Source organism: Varroa jacobsoni, unplaced genomic scaffold, assembly GCF_002532875.2.
Source record: "Varroa jacobsoni isolate VJ856 unplaced genomic scaffold, vjacob_1.0 scaffold_653, whole genome shotgun sequence".
Taxonomy (NCBI): Eukaryota; Metazoa; Arthropoda; class Arachnida; order Mesostigmata; family Varroidae; genus Varroa; species Varroa jacobsoni.
Genome location: NW_019213555.1, coordinates 1 through 14,030, shown reverse-complemented (window position 1 = coordinate 14,030; position 14,030 = coordinate 1). Strand labels below are relative to the sequence as shown.

The 14,030-nt window shown below is 44.9% G+C and overlaps 2 protein-coding genes across 5 annotated transcripts in view; one reads left to right on the top strand and one right to left on the bottom strand.

Moving 5' to 3' along the window:
• LOC111262336 (uncharacterized) overlaps nt 1-2,766 on the bottom strand; it is a 22,934-nt gene extending 20,168 nt beyond the window's left edge. For 2 of the 3 annotated variants that reach the window (XM_086969051.1, XM_086969056.1), the window contains exon 1: nt 1,523-2,765. The gene's annotated coding sequence lies outside the window, so the exon portion shown is untranslated. Of the gene's footprint in view, nt 1-1,522 lie in introns of all 3 variants that reach the window. The other variant, XM_086969061.1, reaches the window with a different exon arrangement.
• Nucleotides 2,767-5,188: 2,422 nt separating this feature from the next.
• On the top strand, nt 5,189-14,014 carry LOC147753213 (uncharacterized). Of its 2 annotated transcripts, XR_015311892.1 has the most exons (3): nt 5,189-7,271; nt 8,926-9,142; nt 12,444-14,014. XR_015311892.1 is itself a non-coding variant. In XM_086969040.1 (2 exons), exons 1-2 carry the CDS (start codon nt 7,014-7,016, stop codon nt 9,007-9,009), a joined length of 342 nt encoding a protein of 113 aa, XP_086825166.1. In that variant the 5' UTR covers nt 5,189-7,013; the 3' UTR covers nt 9,010-12,427. The 2 variants fall into 2 exon arrangements, 1 of the variants encoding a protein (XP_086825166.1); XM_086969040.1 differs by lacking the exon at nt 12,444-14,014 and having other exon boundaries at nt 8,926-12,427.
• The last annotated feature ends 16 nt before the right edge of the window (nt 14,015-14,030 follow it).

Genomic DNA, 14,030 nt, shown 5'->3' with positions numbered 1-14,030 from the left:
GAGACAGAGAGAGAGAGAGAGAGAGAGAGAGAGAGAGAGAGACGTGAGTAAACAGCGATGGTAGATTGCTTTAGCATACGCAACCGTAGGCCACTGATGACGACGACGGCGGCGGCGGCGACGGCGGCGGCGACGGCGGCGGCTAGTGACGGAAACTAGCTGGCTGCTCGCAATGCCATTCCGGTGAAGCGGATAAGAGCTGGTGGCTGCTAGAACGTACGAGGCAAGCAGGATGCCTGCGAAGAGCACGTTGAACAATACCCTGTGTGTAATGATGCTCTGTAGCCGGTGGATCACTCATCGCTGGTCCGCTGTTGCTACACTCACTCTTCGTGCGATAGTACAGTACAGCCTGTGGAGAAGTCGCATTAGAGTGCCAACCTGATCCTTCTGGATTTAGAGGCCGTTGGACGGGGAGCTAATAGTACTATTGCGTGTAGCAACGTTCAAGAGCATGAATATGATGCTTCGATGGAGAATGGACACCAGCTGCCGCCTACGGCTGCGAACATAAGACATACAGACACAAAGGGAGAGCCGCTCATTGTTCCTTAGTTAAGTCTATCTAAATAAGCAGCTGTTTCTTGACTTATCATTAGATGGTCACGTTCGCTAAGGTTCAACTTGCAAAAATTCACTACTCTATTTAGCCAATCTCGGAATACAGGAACTGTGCGACGCGTACAGGCTCGAAACATTGAGTAAAGTGTACCATTAACGTTCTATGATATTTGGCCTCCGAATGAGAACAGGTACTACAGTCAGATGGTTGTTACTGCCCTAGTAAATGTGCCTATATCTCATAGTTTGCAACGCGGACATCTATTCAAGCTTCTGTTACATCAAGATTGTGGTCCTTACAATCGGATCTGATAGATATAGTTCGATAGATAACAACGCAACTCCTGAGGCACAAATAAGACTGTATAGCCGTTTGCTATGACGGCGTAAACAAACAAAAAAAAGGGAACTGCTTTAGTCCATGTTCTCTAGCTTGTGTTTATATAAAGGCCTGAGACGAAGACTGTGTTCGCTCAGACCTTCCAGCAGCCGCAGTTAAGGATGCGCTCAATGGTTTCTTATCTGTATGGTGATGAACACGCAACACTGATACATACATTATGTCCCCCTGTTGCTGTAGCCAGCTGATAGTCTACATTCTTAATGAACTCGTCAGCCTTACAGGTAAGCTGACATAACCTGCCGGCACGAATAGTGCCCATCTACTACGGTTCCGTATTTAAGCTGGACTTCAATCATAGGATGGTCGACAATATTCACGTCTACAGGTCTGTTTTAGCCCTCTTGCATTAGTACTTTATGGGTCGATCGTACCGTTCCGTCTACCGAACAAATACAATGTAGTAGCGTTTTAGGCGGCGGATCGACGGGCTTCGAATTATCATATAGGAAACACCTGGGCAGCGGAGCACGTACAGAAAGTATCTTTACGTTAGCCGGCCGGCGACAATTATACAAAATACGAAATAAGCTCTGACAACCATAGTATGTTCCAACTCACCTTCGAAATATCTGCGCGACATCATTTTCAATTGAGCGTCATTATGTTAGCCGTGATCAGATGATCAGCAACAAATCAGCTGGAAGACCCAGCAGCAACACACCCAGTAGTTCGAACGGACAAATGGTAGATAGTAGTTCGTGCTGAAATCTTAAATAACATCATTATAGAGTAGGTGGATCATCGATCGTGAGCACGGCGAGCTCAATGATCACGGCGATTAGTGTCCACTCGAGGTGTAGATGCTAATAGAAGACGCACACATGAACTCGCTATATCGCGCCGACCAACGACAACGTCCGCCTATATTAGAGAGATTCAAGAGTTACTCTTTATGTGTCTTATGTGTCCAACGCTCTTCGGTGTCCATCGCCGGCCGGCTCGTCGACTTATCAAAGCCGTTGTTACGTTTAAATGGTAAAACCAAACGTAGTCCGAGAGTAAATAAATTTTGTCGATGCTCAGCTCCATAAGCATGCAGCTGGGTCGAAGATTATTCACAGTCTAATTTAATCTCGGACCCAGCTACCGCGCTGCTGTTATTGCTGTTGCGGATATTGGCATAAGCGAGGCCACGCTTGGCGTCCAGCACGGTCGCCAATTATACATATGAGCTGGACGTGCGCAGTCGTTTTGTCAACAAACAAAAGCAATCATCTTTGAACAGTATGCGTTTCATTTAGCTATATTACCACCCTTCCCGTCATGATACCATTGCATTGATTCAGATGGGGTTTGCCAATGGCGAACGTCGGAATCGTTACATGAGAATAACTCGAAAAATGATTGTGTGGACGTTCTATATGTGTCACTCGGGGGGCGAACTCAGTTGTACGTAGACCTGCATCTAAAATAGATGCGAAGTTCGGGTATATCACAGTAAGTGCCCACTGCGCATCCAGGCGGCGATGCGCACACAACTAGTAAACATGGCACTTTTGATAATACCAATATTAGAACCGTAATTGAATTACCATGGGCAGCTTTAAGCTGATTTGGATATTGGCTGGAACGTGTGAGTAAAAAGAACCGATGACGAGAAGAAGGGTTCGGAGAACAACCCCATTTCATAGAGACAGGGATTCGATTGCAAAAATCGCTACATCAAAGAGTCTGGTCAAATCAGCTAACGCGCGTATCGATCACACATATAGAGATTTACGCATTTGTATATATAATAAATATGTCCATATAAGGAAGGAGACTTTTGACGCACAGGCTTTTTTTGTCATTATTTCTTAAATATCTTACTATTACAAACGATCGATGCTGGACCTACTCTCGTCCAATGCTGTCCACATTATTCCGTCAAAGCAATAAATCTATCGACGGATTATTAGTTACTATACAACAGCCTTGGTCATAATAGGTCCTATGGCTTCCGGAGTGCTGGGGTGAATATTACGATGGATTTATAATAGTACTGGTACTTTATCTGGCCAAAAGATTGTCGTTTTCATGGAAGTGGATCATAGTTGTCGGGAGAGTTTCGAGCAGGTACATTAAGGTTTCATACTGTCAGCATCTTTAGCTCAGTAAATGTTTTCAAAACTGAATGTCACATAAAGAAAAACGTTTGAAAATCCGAAATTGTGCCAGTTGTATTCAGGCCAAATCCAGTTTTCCTTTTACGTAGAACGTCAGCCTCGCGACCTGTTTATATAGAAGATGAAACGCTTTACACACGAAATTTAGCTAAATAAAAATTCAGTCTTTTATACCACGAAGTTGACCGATGGTAGCTTGCAGGATTTTATCTGTTCATAGCAGCTCCTCGCCGTCTTATATAAATATTACCGCCACGGCAGGGTATGTGACCTGAAGCGACGAGAAATGCGTTCCGTTCTTACACTCGGGTGTAGGCAAGATATGAGCGTGAGAAGAACTAATATAAATCAACACTGCCCATAATTAGAATAATGTCGTAATAGTAGTGTAAACAAGATAGGCCCATCCTTTAAGTAGTCCTCTCGAGTCGGTCCACGTTTGTGAGATAGCGGAAAAGTTGTTGTATAAACGCGACGTCTTCCTTCTGTTACCATCCCAGACGTGAGCGAGTGACGTTTCAGCACAGATAGAATTGGAAGCAAAGATGCATAATAGTATCACAGGGAACGCATGAACACTCAACGTAAATCAAGTTCCTTCCCTGGCATAATCACGACGGAATAGGGAAAACGCCTCAGTCATTTAGCCTAACACCATTACTTCCGCTGGCCCCTTCTTTACACTTTTTAATTAATGAACATCATTAAAATAAAAGCAACACTTAAGTTAGCTAAGTTCGATCAATATTGTCCAAGGTTCTTCTAAGTCATTGCGTTCGCCTAAATCCGCTACCAATCAATAGCAGTTACCACTGATTAATTTTGCCAGTTAGTCTAGGGTTACTATTAGATATTCATATGTTGCGACACGTGCGTCGATCCCTTCGTCAGTTCCATTGTGTTCGTCAAAACAACGACTATAATAATGGACGTACGTGGAAGACAAATCAATGCTAAACTTCAACTAATGGTCTTTACAGTAGACGGTGACGTAAATCTCAAAACCATCCTTAGTTTTTCCGGGTTGCTAATGGATCTATAATGAAAATTGACAACATTATGCGACATCTCAAAACACAGCAAAATACGTATCTCTCTCTCGGTTGCTCTTGCCACTGAACTCTTACATTTTTTTAAAAAATTTTTTTCATCCATTTGACAAACTGTCCTATGACATTTTTTGTCTAGTAAAAACGCTTTCCTGTGACAATGACCGTTGGCATCATTGTTAGTCGCATATAGCCGCCATTGTGGCCAATGATTAGAAGGAAGACATCCGACTGATTTAAGCGGTGCCCTATATCATCGACGCTGGTAATTTCGTCTATTGATTTTCAAACATTTTTTCGCCTTCGAGTTATTACATATTTAAAGAAGAGAGTTCAGCGATATTAGAATATCGGTCTTAGTCAGGGTGAAATTCTATCGTAGAGGGCTCTATTACGCATTGTACACATGCGGAGAACATGCAGTAAAGCTGTGGTCGCACTGAAATAATATGCACACAAAGTGGCCGTTTTTTTCTGGCCAACATCTGTATAGACAACAAGCAGAATCTCTGTGTCGCTGAGTGAAGCGAGAGGGTCAACTGTGCTTGAGGAATCAACGGTGTCTATGTTTTGAAGCCACGAAAATAGGCCACACCTGAACATCCCCGTATTGTATGCAGGTACAGGTCGGTATTCAGCGTTGAGTCCCGTATGCACCATGCATATTAGGCAACTCTTAACTAAATCCGAATGTGCTTGTTTATATCTAAGAAACGACGATTGCTTTTTCCACGATAGTATACATTATACCGTTACGTTCACTGATTCAGTGTACCGCTGATGACGATGATCATTATCATTAGTGCCACATATTTGTGACCTCCCGGCCAGTTTACATATTTCTATTAAAACTCAATATCTATCTATAGAACCAAGCGTGCGTCGGCCTTATTTCGAAATTTGCTTTTTGATATAATCGGATGAGTTTAGTCGGATTTCAGAAATGCTTAATTAGAAAACTAGCTTAACATAACCGGTTACTCTGTAACACTCACTCAGTGCGCTCACACTATGCACATATTATAAGCAGCTTGTACGGGCCTCGTTGTTTTCATCCCCATCCCCCGCCTCCTACCTGCCCGTAGTATTAAACCTAAGCGTGAACACCTAGAGGCAACAATCGGCTAATGCTGTACACTCAGTACAACCCCTTGACACCCTTCAGCAATATCTGTACCGGCGGAAACACAGTAAGTTTACCCAAATCCATAATCTACACCTGATGCTTCGGTCTGGTTGTAAACACGTCTCATGTTTAGTGCTCTTTTTAATTGAATTTGTTAAGTCTATTTTTTAGCAGTCAACGATTCGGTCGGACTGAGACAACAAGTAAGCCGAAGTACGGCTACCCACGGAACTACAAGGTTGCCGAGAGGAACCTTGAGAGAAAAGAGCTTTAAATTCAAATAATAATATATCATGTCCATATCTCTGCATTTTTGCAGGGGGAGTTCAACATACGAAGAGTGATCATCGTCATCATCATCATCAACAAACAGTAGTGACTATAGCGTTAGCTTGCCACTTTCTCGTAGCCTCTGCTTCGAGCCAGCCAGGAAAATCGTCATTGTCAAATGAGGATGAAAACGAAAAGGAAAATACGTCGAAAGAAATACGAACATCGGTGAAGCGTTTTCTATATGTGGAACCCGCCAGACGGCGCCCCCTCCACTGTTTTCACAATACATAGCTGAAAATCTATGAAAACGAGGCAGACGGACGGCGCCCTCAACGGGCAACAGAAGAAAACACCAACGGTAGCACAAGCATCACAGCCGAACGAATAAGTGTGTGACGGTGGCCGAGACGAAGATTATATAAGCTTATTTTCCCGCCCGCGGTCGTTTCCAACGTTCCTGCCCCGTCTGCCCGCCTACTGCACCGTGACCGAGCGGTGCTGATGCCATCACTAGGGACGTTGAGAAGGCAAGACAATTTAAACAAATCGGATTATATATATATATATCACGTGCACGGTATATAGTGCGTTTTACTCGTTGGCTCATCAGAACTAATAGCTTTACTGGCAGAATTACCACAACCACTAGTAACACTCGTTCCACTATAGAACAGATTAGCACTACGAAGACTGGTATATATATATGCTTCTTATGAATCAAATACTGCGTACACACATCCTGTATGCGCGTATACTTTTTGTCGCCCTTTCCTTCTGCTGCTGGTTCATCTCGTGTCGCTGCGTCCATCATAACCGGCTTGTCAACGTGCGCGTGGCGCACTCCGTGGTCGCTGAGTATCAACCTCAACCGTTTAGTTGTCGAACACGGAATGGTCAGGTGTGCCATAATGATGCTACGGTAGCGACTGATGTTTCCAACCAAGTTCAAACAAGCCTTTACTGAGCCAAAGCCACATTAGCTTGGAGGCGGCATCGGCAGTATCAGCGGGCCAAATCATCATTAGCGTCAAACACAGTCTTCCGCCCGAACGGCTGCATCGGTCACAATGATTCGAACAACGTACACGACGTCAAAGACAACGGCGGCACTCCCCAGGAATCGCGGCGGGTGCATATTGGCACTTTCCCGACGACTGAAACTGCCGCTTCTGCCGCCTTGGTCGCGGCTGCAGCTACTATCTCTTGAAAACAGTTTCATGTAAATTAGTATTATTATAACAGCCACCAGCATCAGAATCAGTGGTGTGGCAGTCGTGATGGCGGCTTGCAGTGGCACTAGCAGCAAAAGCGCCTCCATCAAGTCTCGTATCCGCTTTTATACTATTGTAATATATAAATGCATGTATATTTATACCTATGTATATATATAAAGGTAACAACATAACCACGAAGGCTGCCTTTGCTACTGCTGTTGTGACAACGAGGACGAGGATAACGACAGCGGCGGCGGTGGCGACGACGACGATTACGACAAAATGTCAGTAGCGGCCGTCACTGTGGCACAAAGCGGCAGATCGTCGTCGGCAGAGCGGCTTCCGACGCCTCCGACGCCTCCAACGCCGCCACCGCTCGCAGCGTTCTCCATTCGAGGCAGTAACAACAACAACAGCGAAAACAACAACAGCAGCAGTAGCAGTCTTAGTAGTGGAAGTAAGGTATGGCAGCAGCCGAAACGCAGACGAATATTGAACGAAACGGGGGGAGTAAGAAGGAGACGAACGCGAGGACCCAGAGTGAGTTGAACGTTGCGCTGCCATGCAGATACACATATACACACACACACATACTCACATATATGCATCGAACGATGGAGCAATGGTGGCCGAAAGCATGTCTGAGTAACGATAAATTGTAATGGTAATAAATAGTAATATCGTACGCATACATGCATATGTCCATATGTAAATATCGTATCTGAAAACGGCTGGACTTTGGCTGAAACGAAGGAAATGAGAGAGGTCATAGAAAAACCATAACACACGATCCGTGCAAAATAGAACTTTGCTTATGGACATAATAACTGAACTATCTATACAATTTTTGGACAGAAATAGCAGCTTTTTCGCTTCAAACATTGCCTGCTGACTTGTCGTGTCTTCATATGGTGAGCATTATGGAGATACTGAGTGACGCGGTCCCAAAAAATCGTTAAATATGACGAAGTCTCTGAAAATTGATCGTATAAACAAATTTTAAGGTGGCTAAAATAAATCTAAGTGCAGATATTGAATAAAGAAGGCCAGATTTCTTTGACACGACTCGGATTTCTGAGATAGAAATGTTTCAAGTTTGCTTGCACTTTCCACTGAAAAGCTGTCGCACCAGCGTCCATGTTAGTTCATGAAATAACACAAGTTTTTGTCGACTTTATCTTGCCGCTTAGAGGGAATGAGTACCTGCGTCAAGGCCACGTCCAGCCTTGTTTTCGGCCTTTTTACACTTATAAATTTAGGACTGCGGGGGCATCAGCACCAGTTCGTACGTGCCACGACGAAATACGTTTCAATATGAAAAGTCTCCAAAAGCTTTCAAGAGATGTTTCCTTCGAAGGGCGAAATGTTTTCACCTTATCGTAAATCTGGAGTTGGCAGGGAAGGGTAGTCCTACTTGTACACGGGTGTCACCTGAGATCTAATCGTCAAAACAAGCAATTGAGTAAAAACAATTAAATAACACTCGTTTTTCAAATAAGGTGTGTTATTTCACAATGAGGCTTGCCATCGCATGAACGACTACATTAATAATGCTTAATGACGCACTAATCTAACATACTAAACATGATAGGATAACGAGCAGAACTTCTGTGTTTTCTGCTCCCGTTGAGACTACTTAAGCACTTATACTCTGATTTACTGAACTATACTCTCCAGACTCAGAAACCAAGATCAGCAATTTCTTTTTTTTTATATCTATATACATATAATGCAGGCGTTTGCTTCTAGCTAATTGGGAACAAGAAGCGTAGTTTCTCGAAGACTACGTTTATGGATTTCTCGAGCGTTTAGTTACTACTGAAGTAAAGAAAGCTCGAAAATAGAACACACTGTCGCAAGCTAACGATTTTTAGCCGAGCTGAAGTTCGCAATGCGGATGCTATAGCTACTTAGTAACACGTATGTAAGATTTGTGTGTAAAAAGGGAAATTTGTAAAGTCACGACACAATCTCATTTTACGACCCCATTGCTAGTAAATGATTAGTAATATTTGTTGTAACAACATAAATACCATAAACAGTTGCAAACGTATGTTCTGAGAGATATATAAGATTTATACATACATTTGCAATGTATTAATCTAAATTTTATAGCGTTCCCAGTGCTTAAAGCATAACCACTAAAACAATGCTCTAATTGTGCTTTGCTTTTCCTTGCGTACTGCATGCGTAGGGACATGGGCGCCCCAACCCTATTTACCATCATCAGAAAACATGCACGTTATTATACAACTGTTGTCAAGGCGCAGTCTGCTGAGGAAAATTAGCCAGCCGTCAATTTGCCCACCCTACGGTATGGCTACCATCGTACGAACGTTAAACCAGGCCACAACGTGTTGCCTGTCGATACTTCAAAGTGCCTAATGCTATATCATGTCAACATCGCTGTGGTAAGTTACAACGTTTGTTGTCAACTAATCTATAACTTCAACAGTATCCAAATGCTCAGGTTCCTTCGGTTCGTATTGCTTTGGATTTTTGTAATTAAGAAACAATAATTTTATTGATCAGTACCGTTAATGCTCCTACGTAAGCGACATTGACGAAACAATGCGAGTTCACTAATTAATAGTCGTTTCATGGCTCGCTAGTGCCTTCTTCAAGTATTCGTTTTGAAACCCCTTTAGATCTCGCAGGTGTACACGTACATGTCCTATATAGAAGCCAACAATAACAACGTTTGGACAAACAATAACAAATATTATTACTATTAGTTCTATCTCTGTTTAGAGCACCCAGTACTCTGAGCCCTCGCTAGCTTTCGAGTCCGTCGACTATTACGAATGGTATGAGCCGATTGCTGTTGCCATTTTTGCTGTTACTTCTACTCTACATGCCACAGCCATCGTCATACATATAACGAATAGGTAAATGAGTGGAGGGGGTGAGGCGGCGACTGTGACGATAGTGTTGGCAGTGTGGAAGCTGGCGGGCTAACTGGTTGGCCGGCCGGCTTGACTCGGTACCACCCATCGTTGCGACGAGTCTCTCCCCCTCTTGCGTTATCCTTCTCAGGAGGGATAATGCCGTAGCTCCGGTGCTGCTGTTATTGCTCGGGGCAGGATGAATATTGCGACCAATTTCGAATAGCGTTTATTCTCTATCCGTGAATCCAACTCTTTAACGAATAGGCAGACGGACGGACGGACGGACGGACGGACGGACGAATAGACCGACCGACCGGACCGACTTACAGGCACATCAAGTGACTGACGGGCAAACAGGCCAGGAGTGATCCCGTATGAGGGCGCGCCTGCTCTTCCGTAGCAATTCGCTAATTTGTTCTGTTCTATCCGTTTCACGTAGTCCTTCTTTTTTTCTTTGGTTTTCCTCCCTCTTTCTTGTCATTACGTTCTAACTCTATCCACCGCCGAGTACAGATAGATCATTCACTATGTATATATACATATATGTTCCTGTAATGGCGCTCTTTCAAAAGAAAGCCGAAGAAACGAGACTGATCGGTTAACGCTTAAGTGTAGCTGACTGCGCTTACTATTGCAATGAAGGCAGATGGGCACGTTGCGTTTGCGTCCGTACTGAGCGTCCCCTCGTTAAGTCATCATCCGACAGATTCTCTCTCGCCCGTCGTGTAGATACTCGATGGTTTCCTTACTGTCTGCTCGATTGCCGATAATGCCTACTTGAATATTTCCACTGCTTTATATGATGATACGAATCGAGTCTCGAGCCCTGTGCACTCTTTGCCTCCCTGACTTTCTCTGTCTATCGGTCGATGGATCAGCACTCGGACGGCCTCAGACCTTCGACGGCGTCTGTGGGCGGCGTCGTTCTTGTTGTTGGCATGGCCATGGTGCGATCGACAAAACGCTAACGGTACACTGGCGTTAACGGTGCTTGTCGTTGCGGCAGAGCCGGCAGCAGGCGATAGTCGCGTAAGCGGCGGTTGTTCCAGCATCCTCGTCGCGTTGACATCAGCCTCGTGAATTGCGGACAAAACGGCGGTTTGGAACAAACGATTACAGCGGACATAGACTGGTGACCGGTGATAGTAACGGGACTCATCAAGATTCATTAAAAATATCATTACTCTCCCTCCGGCTACTGCAGCGGCGACATCGATGGCGGCGACGACGGGTTTACGAGTGTGCGATCGCACTCACGGGTTTATAGTGCCGTTGCGCAGATACTATGGCCATCGCCAATAGCAGCGCCATAGGCAGGCGTCGCATCTCTACTTGCAGCAGCCTCACCGTTTCTTCTACTACGATATATATATATATATGCATATAATATATTTTACTAGTATGAGAGGCGGGAGTAGCAGAGGTAGCATTACTGCTTACAGCCGTGGTCGCCGCCGTCTGAGGCACACGACGACGGCGACAATGCTGCCTGCCAAACCTTATCTATCTGTCTGTTCGTCTGCCGAGAGACGCTAGCTCATAACATGCAGCAGCATCAAGTAGATATAACAGAAGCGGCGCAGAATCAAACGAGGAGTTATGCTATCCCCATTCGTTCAATAAATAGTCGTTTGCTACCGGCGCTGTTACTAGACGTGTATGACGAGTAGCGCCATATTACGCCCATCCATAACACTATTCAACTCGTCATACTTGTACAGTCGAGTGCGGACAGGCACAAACAGAGTTTACGCCCTTCCTTTTTCGCTCTACGTCTAGTGTCTTTCTTTCATATAGGTATGTGTACATTATAAGATAAATTTGTACTCATATGCACACGGGCAGGAATAGTATACATCGGCAGCGAACGCAGCAATGTGTATTCGTGCAGTGGCAGTAGCCCTGCGCCACCTGCCTAAATTACTAACGCGACCACGAGCGGCGGCACAAGCGAGCAATAGCAGCAGCAGCAGCAGCAGCATCGACATATTGGCGGCCGCCAACAAACTCACACGCACCAAAACAGCAGCCATCGTCAGCGCCGCTCTACTGCGACTATTACCCCTGCTCTCAACTCTGCACCAGCTTCCTGTCTTTTGCTGTGTACGATGAGGCGATCCGATGCGAATTCGCTTCATATATATCTACGTATGTCACATTGGCAACATCGTATCGAGTGAATGAGTGAGCAAACAGCAGACCCGTCATCAGCCATCGGCTACCATCATTACCATCAGCAAGACCATGTCGCTTGTTTAACGACTAGAGTCACCATGGTGCTTGCTGTTGGGTCAGTACAGCACCCAGTCGTTGTAATTGTACAGACGGGTTTGCGTGCGGCTTCTCCGAACGAACGATCTCCCTTCCATCCCCCCCGCCGTGTCCTCTGGCCGGCTATCTAAATATCGTACCTCTCTCGGCGTTCTTCTTTGAGTAGCGTTGTTTTCCACTTTTTTGACGGAACGATAATTGTTAGTGCGTTACCGACGAACTCTAACGTCAAACGAACATGTTTTATCTAACAGCACGTACTTAACATATACTATTATCCAAACGACATAGATGCAGAGATACTGACCACAAAGAGCTGAGTCTTTGCGCTCTGTCGCTCAATGTTAGATGTGGATTAAACATTCCCAAAAATATTAATTCTAAAAATTAATAGAATTGTTTACTATGTGTATACTAAGCTTTGCAGAGATAGAAAGCATTGCAGTTAAACGATATCCGAAGGGAGAAAGTAGTCATGGGGAAGATACGAATAGTGCTGTTAGATTCTCACTCATGATTATCTATGTCGTATGTCCTTTCCGTTTCTAAATAGTATGAACGTATTCAATGTCATCGGCTCCAGCAACGACATCTCAAATAATCATCGCCTCGACTACGCTTGTGCCTCACTTTTTCGTCCGTTTGCAAAAACGGGCAGGCTACGCAAAGCTTGTCTACCCCAGTCCGCTTTCCTGATGCTTTGTCCACTGTGTTCTGCTCTATCTTACCATCGCGCCTCTACGACGGCTACGATGGCAGCGGTGGCGGCTGCCGATGCTGTGGGAGATTTTCGTGCCTGAAGAGATAACAGATAACACACAGGCCTCCTTATTGTCGTCGCAGCTGGCAACGTAGAGACGGCGGCACCGGCGCATGATGATTACTGTCCGCTGACCACCGAACACAATTCTTCACTGGGCTCACTGCATTTGTTATCATTGTTGTTGTTGTTGTTGTTGTTGTTGTTGTTGCCAACAACGCAGTGTTAACGCTAACGTTGTCCAAAGAAACGACGGTAGCCCTCGCCGGAGAAAAGCGAATCTGGTTGCGCTGGCTAAATAAAAAACGAAAACAATTTGCAACCCTCTAGCGAGCGCTAGAGAACAACTACAGCAGGAGGAGCACCAGCAGAAGCATGATTAAGAATAACAACAAGATCGGTTCTGCCAACGACAGCATCAACTCTCGATTCCCCTTCCTTTTTAGCGCCATTGTTGTCATCGTTGCCATCATCGTCAATGACGGGTGGTAGGTGACTTGTACTCAACTCGGTCGAGTTGGGGATTCACTCACGTTACATCAACACATTGATGATGAATGTGGCTGTAAGAGCGCATAAACGTACGCAGCGCAAAGGCGTCCGTCCGCTTGGAGGGCCTATGCAAAGCAGTAGCAATAGCAGTACCGATGATAAGAGAGCCAGCCACCATGGCCGCCGAGGCGGCGCAGGTCACTGCTGCGATGAAGATTTGAGCAAACTACAACAACAACAACATAACGCCTGCAATAACATATCACTGTTATCGCCGCTGTGACTGCGATTGGTAGTTAATCCAGATTGTGTTCCTGTTGTTGTCGGACCCTTTTCCCTTGGCCTGTGAGAGCGGGACACAACGATGAAGAAAGAAGGCACACTGGCTAGGAACAGGTGTTGACTACGTGCTACATCGAACTCGTAGAATATAGAAATCGATGATGAACACGGGCTACTTATAATATCGTGTATATCTTGGGCCGTGACGACTGACTAGGACGAGGCTGATGTGTAATGGGGGATGAAGCGCGTATCGCGACGCGAAGTACGATACAAGAGGAGGCATTAACGATATCAGAACACGCCGCAAAGGATACCTGCTATGGCAACGATAGATTACAACACTTTGATCAAGTCAGTACGACCGTTGACCGATGTGTGATAGTCCCAAGAGCTAATTTGCCTTTTAAAAATCTTTACTACAATGGGTGATGACAATGTAATATTTCGGCAAAAACTACATTTGAATGAAACGTGCAGGAGCAAATGATACTATAATACATTTATATCCTCATATTGCAATCCTCATACAAGACTCAAAAGAACAACCTATCGGAATACACAGTACAACGGTAGGTCAACGGCGTCAACTTCCGCATATATATA

Bases quoted from the DNA above. Each gene is read 5' to 3' on its own strand.
- LOC147753213 (XM_086969040.1), top strand. From the start codon at position 7,014: ATGTCAGTAGCGGCCGTCACTGTGGCACAAAGCGGCAGATCGTCGTCG. The intron at 7,272-8,925 runs GTGAGTTGAACG...CTGCATGCGTAG, and splicing joins GACGAACGCGAGGACCCAGA to GGACATGGGCGCCCCAACCC.